The sequence below is a fragment of the Oxyura jamaicensis genome, chromosome 1 (genome assembly GCF_011077185.1).
Source record: "Oxyura jamaicensis isolate SHBP4307 breed ruddy duck chromosome 1, BPBGC_Ojam_1.0, whole genome shotgun sequence".
Classification (NCBI taxonomy): Eukaryota; Metazoa; Chordata; class Aves; order Anseriformes; family Anatidae; genus Oxyura; species Oxyura jamaicensis.
In genome coordinates, this window is record NC_048893.1 from 35,762,621 (window position 1) to 35,778,485 (window position 15,865).

The 15,865-nt window shown below is 40.0% G+C and overlaps 2 protein-coding genes across 7 annotated transcripts in view; one reads left to right on the forward strand and one right to left on the reverse strand.

Moving 5' to 3' along the window:
- Positions 1-15,865, forward strand: part of MSRB3 (methionine sulfoxide reductase B3) — an 82,789-nt gene that overhangs the window by 43,043 nt on the left and 23,881 nt on the right. For all 6 annotated transcript variants that reach the window (XM_035333008.1, XM_035332991.1, XM_035333026.1 and 3 more), the window contains one exon: positions 1,060-1,088. In XM_035333008.1, the coding sequence (XP_035188899.1) occupies positions 1,060-1,088 (29 nt within the window). The remainder of the gene's footprint in view (positions 1-1,059; positions 1,089-15,865) is intronic.
- Positions 10,022-11,581, reverse strand: LOC118170633. The gene is made up of 2 exons (XM_035333041.1): positions 10,704-11,581; positions 10,022-10,390 (listed from the first exon to the last, which is right to left on the reverse strand). Exons 1-2 carry the CDS (start codon positions 11,305-11,307, stop codon positions 10,281-10,283), a joined length of 714 nt encoding a protein of 237 aa, XP_035188932.1. The 5' UTR covers positions 11,308-11,581; the 3' UTR covers positions 10,022-10,280.

Sequence of the window (15,865 nt, forward strand, 5' to 3'; positions counted from 1 at the left end):
GACCATGTGTGCCACTGGATTGTTAGTGGGCAATATAAACCTGATTGGAACATGCCCGCTAATTGGTTTGAGAGCTAGATATAGACAATGCTGTTTTATAGCAGATTGTGTAGATAGGCCTAGTCATAGGGTTAATTCTGCTTGACAGCACATCGGCAGCATCTTGAGAGTAATTACCCAACTTAAGTTTTCCCACAGCTGAATTGAGATCTTCAAAGGCTTCTACATTTACAAGTATTATTAACCTATATCTGAAACATGATGTTCCCACAAGGGCTAATTTTTTCTTTCTTTTATTAAATATACAGGTTATAGGGTTCATTTGCTAAGTGCTAAGCCCTTAGAAGAAAACACTACTTGTTAGAGAGAGAAAAATCTGTAGTGCACGACCAAAGCTAATGGTGCATAATGCACACATCATTGTCCTTTTGCAAAGACTTTAAAACAAGTTAAAATTTAGGTCTGGCTCCCTTCCTCTCTCCCTCTCTTCCACCCCCCGCTTTCCACTTTTAAGAAAATCAAACCACTTATTCCTATGTGCAGAGTGGGTAAATTGAAGACACACACAAACAAAACCCTCCTAGGATGTTGTTCAATTAAGTGCAGATCATTGGATACAATACATATGACATTAATGAAACGGTATCTGCTTCAAAAATAGATTGGAAACATTCGTGAATAAATTAAATCCTGTTAATGACTTTTTAAAAATGAAAATGAATTAAAACAATATTTATTTCATAGGAACAACTGTGTGTCATGATTCACAGAATATAATTTAATCCTGTTTTAAATTTATATTCTATTTTCTGTGTTCATTTTGTGATTTGTCTTCCAAAATATCTCCTTTGTAACTGTTCATAATAAAAACCAAAAATATTAAAAATCACAGCTATCATTTGTGTTCAGATGCCATTGAATGCATTAAATATTAACACACACAGATGGGCAGTCTTGTTAAATACTATATTTGCTGGGGGGAGGTGTCAGTCTGTCAAATGGCTTTTTATGGCATGAAGCGGATCTTGTAACTTATGATCTTTTTATTTTCTTTTGCAGGTCAGAGACGAAGTTTGACTCCAATTCAGGTATGTTTAGATTTACGGTGTTTTGCTGAATGTACACTACTCAGGTTAATCTCAAAAGAGTAGTTTATCAGTTCAAGTTCAGTTTAGTTTTAAACAAACTGGGGTAGGTCAGCCTTAAAAAGGATCTTCATTTCTCACCCTCTAAAAACAGCATCATTACAGTGAAACATTTGCTTTCATTCCTTTCATTAGTTCCTGTCTTTTTGCTTTTTCCCAGAAGATGATCAGGAAGATGTATCTTGTGACAGACTTTAATTGATCTAGAGAAATTGTAGTGCAAATAAATGATAATACAGGCTAAAGCAAATGGAGGGCTGAAGTGAAGTTTGAGAACGATCTCGGCTTTAAAGGAGAATGTTTTTCTTCCTGGTGGACAAAGACATTTCATGGGAATTTGAAGTCAGTGCAGCCTATCTGTCAGGAAACAGATGATTTGTCATCAAATTTTCGTGACAGATGCATGTACACAATGCATGCCAGACCAGTCTGTAGAGCTCTCTCTAGGAGGTTTACCAAAAGGCAGTCTCTCTCCAGTTGGCTTTTTAAAGAATTTTAATGTGTTGTAGGGATTGGGAGGGAGGTGAAGGTCATTCTAACAGGTTAATGTGTATCTAACAAGACAAAAAAAAACAGGGCAGCAAACAGGGGCACAGTTGGGAAAAAAGGCAGAGCTCCTAGTACCAGACTGTTATTTATGTGGTTAACTATTTGTGGCTGTTCCTAAACGTTAAACAATAGTAGATTAAGAATAGGCTGTTGTCCTGAAACTAGCTGAAATGTCCATTGCCTGGCAAGGTTACTCAAAATATTTTTTTTGTTAAGGTGGAAAAGACTTTTTTAAAGAGAAAGCCTGATATTATCATGGCAATCTTATGTTTAGGCCTATGGTATCTTCTAATCAATTTGCTTAATGCAGTGATTGTAATTGCTTATAATGATATGCATTTTACAATACACATTAATCAGATTATTTATAAAATAGCTTGGTTCCTTTTATCCCAGATACAGCATGATTTAGGTTTGAAATGTGAGGTATTACTTTGCTTTTTCTTTCCACACTAGATTTTATCTTTGGAACTGTATGGGAGTGAAACCTGCAGCAGGAAGCATTTATATAGCTAATTCCAGCATCTTGTGTACTTGAGTCATCTTGCTTCTATTATGATTTTAGTCTGTGAGTTTGAGGTTATTTGTTTTAAATGTTGCTAGAATGTACTATATGCTGAGATTGTTTCTTAGATCTTGACCAAACAGGTTCACGTGGGGAGATGGCTTCACACATTTTGTGCCACCCCTCCAAAAAAATAATTCTGTGGAGTATGGTGTTAAATGTCTCACTTTTCTGTGGAGGGGGAAATGCTGTCTGCTGGACTTCAGTTTAAGCTACAAACACTTTTCTGACTTTTTATTTTGAAGCAGCATTCCTGTTCTGTGCCCTGCTCCTTGGCCACGAAGGCCGGTGTGCGGGATCTCCCTGGTAGCAGAGTACAGCTTTGGCACCATCACAGCTATGGGAAATGCCTGCTCAGTAGTTGCCACCAGGCCTTCGTGAACAGCTCTGTAGGTTGAACGTGAGCTCTTAAATGTCTCTTCTTCATCTGTGTGGGCTCCACAGGCTTCCTTTTCTTGAGTGTGTGCCCATATGTTGGGTGCAGACTTCTGCTGTATCTCACACAGGGATGTCGGAAAGCCTGGTTGTCCAAAGACAGGAGCGATGGCTTTGCTCTGCCTGCTCCCCTGCTCTTCTGCAGGCACTCCTTAGGCATTACCCCTACAGAATAGGACCAGATGTTAGAAAAGGGTTTGTAAGTAAAGACCTTTTATCATAGACCACACAAAAAATATATAAATGTAAATAAGCAGTAAAAGCCCCCAAATCTTCTCTGTCTCCATGTTTTTTGCTGCTCCTAAATATTTTCTGGACTTGCTCCAGAATTCTCAACAGCAGGTGGTCAGCCAGCTTTGTTTGCTGAGTATCAACATCAACAGGTACTGTGGATGTCATAGGGAATTTTAAGCCTTGTGCTGTGCTGCTTTCCACTTCAAAGTGCTTTGTATGCCATCAGGGATACCTTATGGGAATGTCCAGGGCTGAGCAACCTTTTAGATTTATTCCCCCTTTTTCTGCAGAGCCTCATTTTCATCTTTTAGATGTAGAGCTTAGGGATATGGTTTAGTGGGGACTGTTAGTGTTAGGTTAGAGGTTGGACTCGATGATCTTGAGGTCTCTTCCAACCTAGAAATTCTGTGATTCTGTGATTCTGCTTGTGATCCCATTCCCCAAATTCCCTGAGCAAATCTTTGGTTTGAAAAGTGTCAGGCTTTCCTGTCAGGGGACACTGGGTGTCTGCCCAATGTTTGAGGGCTCCTCACCTGGTGATCCAAAGTGAATCACCAGTGTGGGTGGCTGCTCAGCCCGGGCTGGGCTCCAGCTCCGTTTATTCTTTGCCCCAAATGTTGTCTTTGGAACAGAGAATTACAGACATTTAATGGCTTGGTCTTACCAGCGCTGCCTCTTTCAGTGTCACATCCCAGGACAGTTGTTAAATGATAACAGAAAAAAAAAAGGTTAAGCACACAATTAAGATGGAACTTTAAAAAAAAATAAATTACAGAAAGTTCATCACCTTAAAGTGCATTTCATGTCCAGAAACACCAAGACTGAATAAACCTTTATCTTTGTGAAAAGTAGAGCAGCCTTCCCTTTGCAGGGATGGTGCTCAGTTCTTCCACCTGGAAGCTCTTCTCAGTGGTCAGACAGTGTAAGCACTTAGAGTTTATCTTCTGTTCCCAGTACGTGAGAGCAGTTGGAAAATAGAGACACTGAGATCAAGTCAGCATGCATCACCCAAATAAAACATCACTGGTTTTATTTCTCCACCAAACAACTTGCTGTCCCACTCCCCAAACCAAACAATACACCCAAACCTCCTGGTGGCTCTGAGCAGCCAGGAGGGACCGGAGGGATGCAGTGGTGATGGCAGAGAGGCATCTTGGTAAAAAAAAATATTTTTCTAATACAAGGGAATAAGATGCTCTGTGTAGCACCATGTTCTGCATACCACACGTCTTTGAAATGTGTAAATGTGGCATTGCTTTTAAAAGGGCTGCTGCCATTTGAAATCAATGACTCTGTATTTATGTGACCTCGAGTTCCTCGGAGACACCTTAAGGTACTTTCATGTCCCTCGTTTCATTTTGAATTCCCCAGACTGTGATTCCTGAGTAAACCAATGATCCTGCAAAATGGAACAAACATGCTTTGTTTGAGTTTATCTCATGTTACTCAAAACAGCTCAAGTGTTGAACCTGAGAACGAGATAATTTTATTCTAGAATGAATATTTTCCTACAGGGAGCTGTTCTACAACCTGCTGCGCGCCCTAAATTAACCCTAATGTTAATTCCAGTTAACTCGTGAGCCTTGATGTGCCCTTGTTAAGCATTTATCAATGCTTATTGTACTTCTTTTCCCCAGAAATATGTGTGAAGTACTGAGGAATTAAAAGAAGTCTTTCTGAAGCAAGTACAAAGTCTGGAATACAGCTTTAAAAGTGCCCAGTAGGCTCACCATAAATGAAACCTTGGAAATAGTGTTCAACACTGAAATATTAGGCAAACATTGTCAAAAGAAGATTAATTTGAACTTGAGAATTAACTTAAAAGAAGGCTGTAAAATTCCTATAGTGATGATCGGGATTTATCATATAAATAGCTATAACATCTGTAGGGGACGCACATTCCTCATCTCATGACTAACAGTTCCATCTGAGGAACTTTTTTTACTCTGCTGACTCTTTATAAGTCTAGCTGGCAGAATTTCTGTCTCAGAGACCAGGGGGTTAGCTTCACGCTGTTAGAAGATCCCATGAAATGAAACAATTTTGCTTTCCTGTCACAATATGATGAATTTCGCTGGAACTGGAAATAGATTTTTCTAAAAAAAAACTTGAAAGCGAAAAAGATTGGGAAAAAAATAGTTTTTCTCAAAATTTGTTAAGGAACAAAGCAAACCACAAAAAAACGCAGCTGAATCAAATTTGTTCTAATTATTAGAATTTTGGGAGTGTCTAAAATGCTTGGTGTGCTATGTGCTTGGTTAGCAAATTTTAAAGGCTCGTATTTGCTTTTGGTGGAAAGCAATACCAGGCTCATAAGAGTGAAATTAAGAATGTAAGGATCATATTGGAATGGTAAGTTAAGGAAAGATTTCTTTTTTTCTTTAGAGAAAAAAATTATACTTTTTAATGCTGTTCAGTAGCAGAGATAACTCGTAGATCTCAGAAGTTGCTACTGAACTCTGTAATCCCACTTTAGAAAAATAAGCATGGAAAATTCAAACAACCATCTCAGCACGTCCTCTGCTCACCAGTGAATGGTAGTGGTGAGTTTCCTACTGCCTGCAGGGAGGGCTGGAGCTTTCCTGGGAAGTCTCCTGTGGTATTTGGTGTATCCTGTCTGTCGCTGCGGAGGTGAGCCATGTGATAGTCAAGTGATAGTTTTGGCAGTGAAATTGTGAATGGGAAGAAATCCGAGGTTTGTTTTGTGTTAAAGAGGAGCCACAAATCCCCGGACAATACACTCGGACTCCAGTGGAGTTTCTTTTATATACGTGTCAGTCAGAGGGTTGAGTGCAGGAAGTCAAAGGGTGCAGTGGCAGAAGAGAGAGGCACATCCAAGGGCACACGATGCCTTTGGCTCTATCTGCATCACCCCCTGTGCCAGCCTTCCGCCCCTCCCAAAAAAGAGATGCAGCTCCAAATCTGACTTTTCCCTTTCTCCACTCAATTGAACCACACACATCTACGAAATTAAGTGAAACGCACAAATCACCTGTGTGATTTTTGTACCACCATTTGTGTAAATACTTCGAAAAACTTTCCAATTAGCATCAGGAATTAAGGTATAATAGCTGCCTGTGCAGCTAGAGGCTGTCCGGAGGGACAGCTCCACACCAGCTTTTGTTGGATCCCTGCCACCCCAGCAGTCAGGCGCAAAGCAGGTCAACGAGACCCCGACAGTTTCTGGAATTTCCTTCGCCTGCCGTGTCTGGAATCACAGTGTCTACCGGTGACTCTGCAGTTTGCTCTCCTCTCTGCATGTTGCTTTTTCCACCAGAATGACTGTATCCCTGTGTCTTCAGCGCTGCATAGCGCTGCCACCCCGGTGTCCCCATAAAAGTTGCCGTCCTTGCCTCTCTCACCTCTTGTATTTACTGCTTTATTTCCCTTAATAAGGCCCCTGTAATGTACTAACTCACCGGGCTACATGATTCAGCACAGGTGTTAGAGAACAGTTGAAGAAAATTATAAGGTTGGGGTGGTCAGATGTTTTCCTCTCATAAATTCCTCTCAGCTACACTTCCAGATGTTCAGCAATAGACTTTCCAAACTCTCACTATCAGCCCAGATTTCCCCATGCCTGTCATCAGTCCCATTGTACGAAAGCCGTCGGTACAACTATCAAGAGCACAAGGAGCCTCTCTGCTGAGTAAGAAAGAAATGAAAAACAAAAGATATCTTGAAAGTGAGCATCTCTTATTGAGCCTTGCTACTAGGGAAGCCTAAAAGACACTCAGCTGGCCTGAAACCTTAAGTCTCTGTAGCAGCAGGAAACTTCGTAATATCATCTGCCTATCAGCTGATTGGTAGATCTAAGTACAGGTTACCAAATCAATTCCTAAAGTTTAACAATGTCAGCTTCTTCATCCAGAAACTGCATCCAGGTTGTGACAGAGCTGTTCTTAATTTCTTAGCAAGGCCGAGTACTTCCAGGAACTGAGGCAGAAGAGACATTTGGTGTTCGTAACAAAATCGTAACAACAACCTCATTGGTCACCTTACAACCAGGGAATTAGGTTTAGACGGATTAATTTCAGAGTCTGTAACAGGGAAAGTGACAAAATCAGCAGAGATACTGTAGAGTATCTCTGAAGGGTGCTCCACAGCTTTCTGGATGAGGCAAATGACCTCTCCAGAGTCTCTTTCTCAATGAATTATTTCCTTCTCTCTGGCCACCATGCCTGTATGGGTTCCTGAAAGGGTGCATGAGCTGGCACAGTGAGACAGTGGGAGAGAGCAACTACATAAAGAGAACAGCAGCTCAGATTATCTTACTTGTCATTACTTGTTAGTGCTATTTTGCTCTTGGCATTAACAACTCTACAAGCAGATCGTTAGGGATGCAATGGCTGGAGAGCACGGTCTGTTATATTTGTTCAGCACTGGGACACGTCCTTAGATCCAGATGCAAGCTGAACCATCTGTTGAATGTTTTCAGGGCCACGCTACAACGTGATCTGGAATATACATGGCTGGGACATGTAACTGATACATCCCAGAGAGTTATGTGCTAGTAACAGTGCTGACCTGTGGTAACTGATCACCACCCTCATATTTCTCTTCTAAAAAATGGCAAAAGATGGTCAAATTATTTCAACGTATAGAACAATGTTTTAATTCATGAAGGGCTGATGAAAAATGTTGTAAGCATGCAGACAAATTTACATATATAGGATATTTAAAGAAGGTAGCCTGTTGCCAGAGGACTCCAAAAAGGGACATTTCCAAATTCTATTCATGGTTTTTCAGTTGCAGGTATTTTTTTATTTATTTTTTTTGTCCCAGTTTCTGTTCATCTTATTTGTATCTGAACTTGACTATTCCGTGCTATGACAAGCATGATTCTTCTCAGCTGTCAAATTATTTTTAAGAGAAAGCCTGTTCATTTCCATAAGCTACATCCATGAATCTAGCAACTGAGCCTCAATCAGACTCACAACAGACTTCAATCTTCCTGTGTGAATTCTATTTTGCATTTTCCTGAATGATGCATTCCTCCCTCCAATAAATCCTGTTTGTATTCTCACTGATAGGGCAGCAACTTATGGATGCTCTGCCCTTGTGAGCCTTGCTCACTGTGCCACTCCTGCACAAAGCACTTTTTTGGCATGTAGTAAGAACTGTGCGTTAAAGGGCTTCACTCAGCAAGCCAGGAATATAATATCAACAAAGACAAATACAGATTTATATTTTTGTCTTAAATATACTTTAATAATCGTTGCTGCTTCTTTCTTGTCCTGCTCTGGGAATATTTCTGAAAAGCTTGTAATGTGTTTAAACTGGATCTGTAATGAAAATATTTAGGTTTTCCATTTTAGTATCATTCATGTAAGAAAATTCATCAGATTTATTTAGAAGGATTTTTTTACACTTTTTTTCTAAGTAGTAAAGATCATCTTTTCTACTTTTTATTTCATTGTAAATATATAAAAAAAAGCCTGTCCTTAAGAAACAATTTGGAAAAAGTAGTCTTAGAAGACATGAGTGATGTATAAATCATGGTTTTATTACATGGAATTGGAAATTGCAGTGCTCTGTTAAATTATGATATAAGCTATAAAGTAGATTGGATGAGGATTTTTTATTTGTCATAAATGTAGTCGCTTCACATGGGTTTGGTCTGTAAGGGAATTAATTTTGGTAGTCAGAAAAAACTCTCTTTCAAGTTAGCAACATTCAGTAACATAACATCTTTGCTGTCCTGGAGAGCTGGATTTCTTAAACACAAAAATGTTGTGATGTTTGCTTAGACCTGTTAATCATTGTGCAGTTTCTTACTAAGCAAGGCTACCTAATGACTTTTCAAGAGCTACTCTCATTGCAGTTTTGTTCAGTGGGCAAAGCAGAAGATTTCTGGTGATACTCTTGAATTATCTTATACTTCCAAACTTCATAAAGAGTATAAAGACTTTTTCTGTTCTCCTTAAAAGAAAATTCATTCAGTCAAATTAACCCTGTTACAGACTAACTGTGATAATTAACTTTGCCATAGTCCCATTTAATTAGCCAAAATGGAATATGTGCAAAAGAAGCCACAAGAATGGACAAGCAGGGTGGTTTCTGGTCACAGCTGTGGCTCATTGAGATCATTATATAGCTCAAATGCAATTTACCCACACCATGTACAGTTCAAGTCAGTTGTATTGTTTCATTGCATTATTAGTACTCTATTCATTTAACCATGAAGTGCGGAAGGAAATTGCTTGTCTGCTTTGTAATTTGGAAGATGAACTATAATTCATTTGTAAGTGGAGTATTGCGGCACTGTGCATCAGATGTATTTATACTTCTGCAGAGATTCTGAAGAATGGCAACGTGGGATACTATTTAGCTCACTGCATGGTCCCAGGAAATAAGAATTCCGTAGGATACAAGAATTCTTCATGTCTCCACTACCTTCTGATGCAGAAGCTACCAGTATCTGGGTATATGTAGGTGGCTGGGATGTGCAAGTTTGAATGTAATTTGGATGGCTTCTCCCTATTTTTCATGTTTTATGGGCATCCACTGATTCTGTATCCTGTTCTAGCATGCCCAACAGCTCTGTGATCCTGGGATCCCTTTTCCTATGACTTTTTCCTCCTGTTCATTGTCTGTCAAAACAAAAAATAGTTTGTTTTCATTACAAGGCTTTCAAGGGAGAGAGATGTCTATTGCTATCAAGCATGTCCAAGACCTAGTGCAGTGGAAACACTTTCTCCATTGAGATCAACCTCATAGGTCCACCATAAATCAAATCATGGGTGGCCTTTATGAAGTATCTCCTCTAAGTCTGAGCAAATGAAGTTATGTTAGAAAGAGTCTTTGGAAGATAATATAAAAAGCAGCATGGTAAACGTATTCAACTGCATTACAGTTTTTCACTCTGCCTACACAGTCACCAGTACCACAAAATTTGTGTCCAGGGGATCTGTTATGTGCAGAAGAAATACAATTTGTACAAATGGTCTTCCCAGACCCAGAATCCTCCACATTATTGAACTGCATGCGTTCTGCAGCAGAATGCATGACTATGGATTTAGATAAAGGCCTGAATTTGTCCAATATGTAATAATAGTGGAATGACAATAAATATGGTGAGGGCTAAGGCATGTAGAAGAGACAATGCAGACAGAATACAAAACTTCTAAAAGTTCTTGAAGACAAATATTTCTGTCATTGATATGGGTCTAAAAAAGCAGGTTTTTACATGATTATCTTATGATAATTCACATATGCATTCATTTCTGAAAAAAAAAAAAAAGAAAGAAAAACAAGAAACTGATAACCAAACAAATTCTGCATTTGTGAACATGAATGATACTTAACACAATGGGGCCTGGAGGAAGTTGAATGTCTTTATCAATGCCAGTTCATGAAATCAGTTTTAATCTTGCAAGATGCTGAGCAGCTCTCCCACAGGCCACAAGAGTTGAAGATGCTCCACACTGCTCATGGATCAGTCTGCCTGTGTTTTCTATTACTGTGGAAATAATACAAATTTTGAAGGGAAAAGGAGGGGAAATCATAGAGATGGTGCCTTGTGAATATCGAAGAGAACCTAATAACATGTTTGTTAATATATACTGTATTTGGTACAATCTGATGCATTCTCAAGACATATTGCTTTTTCCTCCTTAAGGAGGAATGACTTTTTAAGCTGTATCTCCCTCCCAGTATGTTTGAATTTACACTGAATCAGTAAATTAATCAGTCTCCACTCCACCCTTCAGGAAAGGCAGAAAAAAAAAGATATCTTAAGTACTTCCATTCCCATTCCTTTCATTCCTGCTCACCTGAGAATTCCTCCTGCTCTCTTTCCTGGTGACTAACAGAAAATTTCATCTCGTTTGGCTGGAGGCCAAGCAGCTGAGAAGGTTGGGTTGGGGCCCTTCCTTGATTTAAGGAGTGAGTGAGGCTGAGCTGGGAATCGAATGCTGACTCAGTAGTTCCTTGCCCCTCCTTTGGGTGGACTGCTGCATCCGTCATCCTGTGAAAAGGCATCCCTTGTTCCTCATAGTGCTTCCTGTCACGTCTCTTTGGAAATGCACAAGGCCAAAGGAGGAAAGAGCAGAGTGCAAAGTGGGAAGATGGCCTCTGTGAGATACTAAATTCCACCCTGCTTGGTTTCTGATGGAGAAAGGAAGTTCTGCTCATCTGATGCCTTACTGAAATCAGAGGAAAAAATTGAAAAACATTGCTCTTCAGCTGAGTAGTGCTCCTACTTTTACATCTACAGAGCCTAGAAGCTGTTCCTTGTTGGGATTCCAGTTCCAAGTAAAACCAAACCAAACTTAGCCCAACTCCCTCAGCTGCATTCCTGCTTTGGGAGGAACCCACAGCTTCAGTAAGGAGAGCAGCAACGTCAGAAAGCAATGGGGTCATTCGAGCTGTACTCATCTTGAGGTGCTTGGCTTGTGTTCAGCCCAGAGAAAAGCTGGGGTGCGTAAAACTGCTGGGACGAGCACCGCATTGCCAGCCTCATCAGCCTCGGGGATAGAGGAGAGGGCAAGGGCATGGTGTGCAGCGTGTGCCCCTCCTCAAGCCCCATGCGCTGCGTGTTGGATGGCTCCTTTGATTTCACTAGCTTACCTTAGGGGATGGACCAGCCCATAGCCAAACACCAGGCAGAGAGGACCACTGGGTGCTTTTGATGAGTTTAACAGGACAGGATGGCTATAGTCAACATGTGCACTATTTTTCTCATTTTTTTTTCTCACTACCATAAAGTGCATTTTCCTTTCTGGGTTTTAGGCAATGTCACATTAAGCACCATACCTTTTGTGCCTGAGCACATGTTGTCCAAAATCGCACATCTTCTGTTTTGATTAGCATGGTTTATGGGGTCGTCAATTTGAATAAGAGGCAAAAGTTGGTTTTGTTTCTTCTCCCTGGGTTTGTCAGAGAGGGAAAAAAGTTTAACATCTTTCCTATGCAAGATGATGAGAATGATATCACACAGTATTAGTTGAAAGAGGAAAAAAAAACCTGTTATTTGAAAAAAAAAAAAAAAGTCATGTTTCATGTCATTATATTGTACAGACTAGCCAAATAATAATGATTAATGGCAAAAGATTGAATGAGCATCAAAATTTTTTGTTTTTCTTTCATTGATAGAGTGTTGTAAATTTATGACCAGTAAGAAACCATACAAAAGATCTGACAGCTTTTACTGTTTCACTTTTTGGTCTCTTATCAAAACTGATTTCAAGTTTTATAGTACTAAAAGTAAGAGGAAAAATGCAAGCTGCTTTTAATCAAACTGGAATGTTCAGCGATCACCATTAAAATCTTTACAGTGTTGATCTGAGTATGAAGCAAAGAACATTAATTTGTCTTTTGTTGACTTAATTTAATGGCAACCACAGCATTTAAGATGTAATGGTAGACAAGTTTGTGTCATACCACTGCAACTGCCACTGTACATGTGAACACCCATCTGCTTAGGATTAAGTGCTAAGTCAAAACACCAATGGAGCCTAAAGCTGCCAGTTTAAGTCAGCCACAGTTTGCACTGAGTTTTACGCGAGTAAGGACAGCACCATCAGGTCTTAAGCCAGATGACAGTGAATTAAGTTACAAGGACTGAAAGTATTTCTGCAAGGAAAACATTGCATTGCATGATCTGATCAGGGGTATTGACAACCTTGTTTTCCATCAGGGGAGGGAGGCTGAGTTGCCATTCTCTGATACACCACTGTCATTCCCTCCTACTGCCCTTTACAGAGCAAGGGGTCCCAGACTTTTCATCAGCCATGGTCTAGGTGTCAGAATGATCCTAGCCCTTCTCCAAACACCATGCCTATCAGTGTCATAAAATCCATATTCTCAGTGTTTGGTTGTTCTGCATAAACCACTGGGCATCTGACTGAACACCGGTATCTGATCTTTACTAGCTGTAGCAGCTGAAGTGCTTAGATTATTTTACACAATATCCTTTTCAGGGTATCTTTCTGTCTAGCTTTCACACAATCTTTTTGTGTCTGTAGAGAAACAGCAGCATTTCACTTGGAAGCATATTTTATGCAGGCTATTATCAGATCAAGAAGAGTGGGATCATCTTATCTAACTGTAACCATCTACCTTCACATAGACATCTGAGCTTCATCCAAAGTTAGCAGGAAGAGATAAGGATCCTCAGAGGGGTTCCGCCCTTCTGCTGGAGAAGTCTGGCTGGTGGTGCACTGAATCACCGAGTGAGTGCCCATCCTTGCTCATTAACTTTGATGGTTAAGGTTAGGAGAGATTATCGCAAGGGATGTGCAGAGAGCTGGGGCTGAGTCGGTGAGATCCCCAAGTACCTTCACACAGCTGCTGCTGTGGAGGAGTAGCAGAGAAATTTCATAAGCTTGAGAGGAGAATGATCCAATTAGTTTTAAGTTCTTCTTCTGTGTGTCAGCAAACCACCTGTATGCACAGCTTGGGAACAGTGTGTTTATGGGCAGAATGAGTTTAGTTGTGATTATTTTAGTTCTGTTTCTCTTTGAGTTCCTTTTCATTTCCCTTTACTTTTCTTCTTCAAAAAAAAATCTGTTTATGTGTCTCCAGTTATTGCTACCCCAGAGAACTATGGTGATTTTCTTCTGCTTCTCTTGAACTAGGAGTAAGAATTGTCAGATGTGTAAAAGCTGAAAAAACGTGTTTTGTAAACACGTTATTCACCACTGTTCATGAATTCGTGGGCAGGAAGAGAAATATGTAATTGAAAGACAGACTGCCTAAGGGTAACGAGAATGAATCAAAAATGTTGTAAATAGATTATGTTTAGTTTCAGTCAGGACCCAAATATTAAGCTGGTCTTTGGCATGCTGTAAAAAGCAGGTAAAATTTTCCAAAAGCTTACTTGGCAGAGATTTTGCTGATTCTATGCTGCTACTCTTGAACATTTAATAAGTCAAAGTCTTGTAGTTTATGCTAAACATTTTAACCAAGCTGAGGACACGTGGCACAATAAACGCAGATGTGAAAACTGAAAAGTGTCTTCTTGAAACATTAAAATTTAGAAACAGAAGTATTCTGTTTCTGCCTGTTGCATTTCAAAGCAGTGGTCAAGAGAACAGAATTCCCCTGTTTATACTCTCCTTGAAGAAATGTTTATCCATAAGATTTCTGGTTTTTGAAAGTACCCATATACTCACTTCCATACTGTTATCTCGGCTTGACTCAGTGATTTTTTCCTTCCCCCGTATGGAGTGCCATACACTCCATATTTAAGGGATTTAAATGGAGTCCCAGGAATATTGATTTGCAGTAGGGTGGGATTTGGAATATCGACTGTCAGACTATCTGGAAACTGATGAAGACATATTTAAGCTGAAGTGCTAGTATGTAAAAAAAAAAAAAAAAAACACAAAATACTATGTTGAGGGCTCTGGAAACAAGTTTAAAAGGCAAGAATGGAAGATAATAGCTTTTCTCTGAAATTTCACTCTTTCTTGCATTGAAAGATAGGAGGAAATCCCTAACTGAAGGAGTACTGACAGAGCTGGTCATGCGTCAGTGTCAGTGTTAGGCTGAGGCAAACTGAAGTCATGTTGGCCATCGCTCCTCCAGTGAACTGCTGTAGCTGGAGATGAGAATCACAGGAGCTCTCTTGGTAATTTGTTCTGGTTTCTTTACTTTCTGCACATCTGAGGCTCTTTCCTCACAATGGCATATGTCAGGCATACCTGGACTTGTGTTGTTGTAGTGTTTTGGTTAAGCAGGGCTGCATTTTACTGTACAGGAGCGGCATGCTGTTGAATCTTATGCCAACAGCTAATTTTACTCACTTGGTTCCAGACGTCACAGCATAGACAGTATAAAAATTAAGTCCTACTCCTAAAAACCCAGAGAAATGGACATAGCAGAAGTGTAATCTTAACTCCCTTGTTCTAGTCTCTGTAAAAGTAATTTCTTTAATGACACATTAACATAAGTTTTTATGTTCCCCTTTGCTTTCTCACACAAGGAAGGTCAGTGCCTAAAGGACCTACTCCTGGCCAGGAAGTTGGATGCACCAGGGAGGCTCCCTGTGGGATGTGTTCCTCCTGGGCTCTTCCTTCTGGGGAGGATGGAGAGGGTACATGACCACCTCCCCACCTCCTGTGAAGGTGATGCACAATATGTGTCTGAGACCCATGTCTTCACACAATTAAAGTACCTGCTATCATGGCACCTGGAGTGGCAGGGCAGCTTGCCTGTGTTTGGGTGGGAGCAAGGACACGGACCTTCATCTAAACATCCTTTGCCCCAAGTCTTCCTTCATCAGAGCACCAAAGGGGTGAACCACACAGAGCCTTTGACCATCCCTCCCTCCATCCTCCTTCCCACAGTGAAGAGGGTTATTGGGAAACTTCAGAAGCTGAAACTCATGAGATTCAGCTGGCACTTTGCCTCTGAGAATGTTTTTACTCATCCGCAAGTGATTGAGCTTTAATGAGTTTCTCATAATTTGTACAAGCAGTAACAGTGTATTTCTGTCCTTCCTTTGCCAGTGGTTCTTGCAAACTTTTTTGAAATTTTCATAAACCGTATTGGCTAGTACCAGGCATAAACCTTGCACAGATGGATGTAGTCAATAACATTAAAATACCTAAGTAATCAAACGTATTACATCCTGCAGTTCTGCTTTACCTTTTGGATAGGAGTCTGTTACTTCATACTTAAAAAAAAAAAAGGTGGTCTGTTAAGGAACCTGAAAGAACGAGGTAGAGTGTTCTCCAAATGCATAAAGGTTAATAAACTAAGGGCATTCAGTGTCATCTTCAGTGCAATGTAAAGAAAAAATTATCTAAGTTATGCAGACATTCTATCTTTAATTCTGACTATATTTACAGAAACTTCCTATCCATATCTCATTAATTGAACATGATGGTTTATTTGTGCAAGTCTGTTTTAAAACTAATGAATGATGGGGAATTAGAGTTAACAGCAATGATAGCAGGTATCTTAAAAACATTCAAAGCAAGAGTGAAGA